The sequence below is a fragment of the Penaeus vannamei genome, chromosome 24 (assembly GCF_042767895.1).
Source record: "Penaeus vannamei isolate JL-2024 chromosome 24, ASM4276789v1, whole genome shotgun sequence".
Classification (NCBI taxonomy): domain Eukaryota; kingdom Metazoa; phylum Arthropoda; class Malacostraca; order Decapoda; family Penaeidae; genus Penaeus; species Penaeus vannamei.
The window spans coordinates 3202916-3205428 of NC_091572.1; the positions used below are offsets into that span (position 1 = coordinate 3202916).

Below are 2513 nucleotides of genomic sequence, written 5' to 3' on the forward strand. Positions count from 1 at the left end.
AACGTATTATATATGTGATGAACAATATGTGCCACCCAGTTATATTATAATATAACTGGGTGGCACATACACACGGCACATACACGCACTCATACACGTTGGGCACTCTCCCTAGTTAACTTCTTTACTTCGGTATCACTTTCTTCAGAAATCATAAGGAAAATTTAATGTAAAATATTTAAAAGTTTCTAAATTTATTCCAGTATTTTGTAGGGGAAGACACCGTTCTTTTAGAGTCCATAAAAAAAGTATAAAACAAAATGCTCTAGGAGGTTCGCTCGTCGAGTATCGTATAACGAATGTTAATCCGACGCCACTGCAGGACCCCCGCCCCCCTCGGCAGACATGACGCCCGACACAAGGTCCTCGAAGTATACCACTCCGAGCTCGAGGACACCTTGCGCTGTTTCCACTCCTGTCGGAACGCTGTGCCGTTCGTGCTCACTGCCATTTGCCTGTTATTTAGTGCAGTGGCTCTCTGTTGGGGTTGGTGGGGCCGAAGAAAGCCCGCGGGGCAGCAGGCCCAGAAGAAGCCCGCGGGGCAGGAGGCGGCCCAGAAGAAGCCCGCGGGGCAGGAGGCGGCCCAGAAGAAGCCCGCGGGGCAGGAGGCGGCCCAGAAGAAGCCCGCGGGGCAGGAGGCGGCCCAGAAGAAGCCCGCGGGGCAGAAGGACCAGAAGAAGCCCGCGGGGCAGGAGGCGGCCCAGAAGAAGCCCGCGGGGCAGGAGGACCAGAAGAAGCCCGCGGGGCAGGAGGCGGCCCAGAAGAAGCCCGCGGGGCAGGAGGACCAGAAGAAGCCCGCGGGGCAGGAGGCGGCCCAGAAGAAGCCCGCGGGGCAGGAGGCGGCCCAGAAGAAGCCCGCGGGGCAGGAGGCGGCCCAGAAGAAGCCCGCGGGGCAGGAGGACCAGAAGAAGCCCGCGGGGCAGGAGGCGGCCCAGAAGAAGCCCGCGGGGCAGGAGGACCAGAAGAAGCCCGCGGGGCAGGAGGCCCAGAAGAAGCCCGCGGGGCAGGAGGCGGCCCAGAAGAAGCCCGCGGGGCAGGAGGCGGCCCAGAAGAAGCCCGCGGGGCAGGAGGCGGCCCAGAAGAAGCCCGCGGGGCAGGAGGCGGCCCAGAAGAAGCCCGCGGGGCAGGAGGCGGCCCAGAAGAAGCCCGCGGGGCAGGAGGCGGCCCAGAAGAAGCCCGCGGGGCAGGAGGCGGCCCAGAAGAAGCCCGCGGGGCAGGAGGCGGCCCAGAAGAAGCCCGCGGGGCAGGAGGCGGCCCAGAAGAAGCCCGCGGGGCAGGAGGCGGCCCAGAAGAAGCCCGCGGGGCAGGAGGCGGCCCAGAAGAAGCCCGCGGGGCAGGAGGCGGCCCAGAAGAAGCCCGCGGGGCAGGAGGCGGCCCAGAAGAAGCCCGCGGGGCAGGAGGCGGCCCAGAAGAAGCCCGCGGGGCAGGAGGCGGCCCAGAAGAAGCCCGCGGGGCAGGAGGCGGCCCAGAAGAAGCCCGCGGGGCAGGAGGCGGCCCAGAAGAAGCCCGCGGGGCAGGAGGCGGCCCAGAAGAAGCCCGCGGGGCAGGAGGCGGCCCAGAAGAAGCCCGCGGGGCAGGAGGCGGCCCAGAAGAAGCCCGCGGGGCAGGAGGCGGCCCAGAAGAAGCCCGCGGGGCAGGAGGCGGCCCAGAAGAAGCCCGCGGGGCAGGAGGCGGCCCAGAAGAAGCCCGCGGGGCAGGAGGCGGCCCAGAAGAAGCCCGCGGGGCAGGAGGCGGCCCAGAAGAAGCCCGCGGGGCAGGAGGCGGCCCAGAAGAAGCCCGCGGGGCAGGAGGCGGCCCAGAAGAAGCCCGCGGGGCAGGAGGCGGCCCAGAAGAAGCCCGCGGGGCAGGAGGCGGCCCAGAAGAAGCCCGCGGGGCAGGAGGCGGCCCAGAAGAAGCCCGCGGGGCAGGAGGCGGCCCAGAAGAAGCCCGCGGGGCAGGAGGCGGCCCAGAAGAAGCCCGCGGGGCAGGAGGCGGCCCAGAAGAAGCCCGCGGGGCAGGAGGCGGCCCAGAAGAAGCCCGCGGGGCAGGAGGCGGCCCAGAAGAAGCCCGCGGGGCAGGAGGCGGCCCAGAAGAAGCCCGCGGGGCAGAAGGACCAGAAGAAGCCCGCGGGGCAGGGGAATCCTGCTGAGGACAAAACTCCCCACGTCCCCCCCGTCGAAACCCCCCCTTCCCCCTCAGGCGAGCTCCTTAGTGTTTTTCATGATATAAAGTCCGCCCTGTAAGAGGCGGTTCAAAATTACACTCACAAACTTGGTTAGCAATATTATATAACACTTTTCAATGATATAAGAATATCAAAGGACACGTTTGAGGCCCTGGATGGCAAGATGGCGCCTGGGGGTGTCCTGGCAGCTATCCTCTTGAATGCTCATCCAGCATCATTTCCAGGATTAACACGCATTTTGCCCCAGGTTAATCCTGCCGTTTTCTTTAAACTGACCCAGGACTCTGGGTATGATCTTTTAGTGCAACGCCCTCTGGGTAAAGCCTGCTAGGGTAAGAAACTACAAAGA

At 65.2% G+C, this 2513-nt stretch overlaps 1 protein-coding gene across 1 annotated transcript; it reads left to right on the forward strand.

Annotated features, from left to right (window-relative positions):
• The first annotated feature begins 299 nt into the window (after positions 1-299).
• On the forward strand, positions 300-2222 carry LOC138866096 (ribosome-binding protein 1-like). The gene has a single exon (XM_070137982.1). The coding sequence runs from the start codon at positions 300-302 to the stop codon at positions 2220-2222; it is 1923 nt and encodes a 640-aa protein (XP_069994083.1).
• The last annotated feature ends 291 nt before the right edge of the window (positions 2223-2513 follow it).

Bases quoted from the DNA above. Each gene is read 5' to 3' on its own strand.
- LOC138866096 (XM_070137982.1), top strand. From the start codon at position 300: ATGTTAATCCGACGCCACTGCAGGACCCCCGCCCCCCTCGGCAGACAT.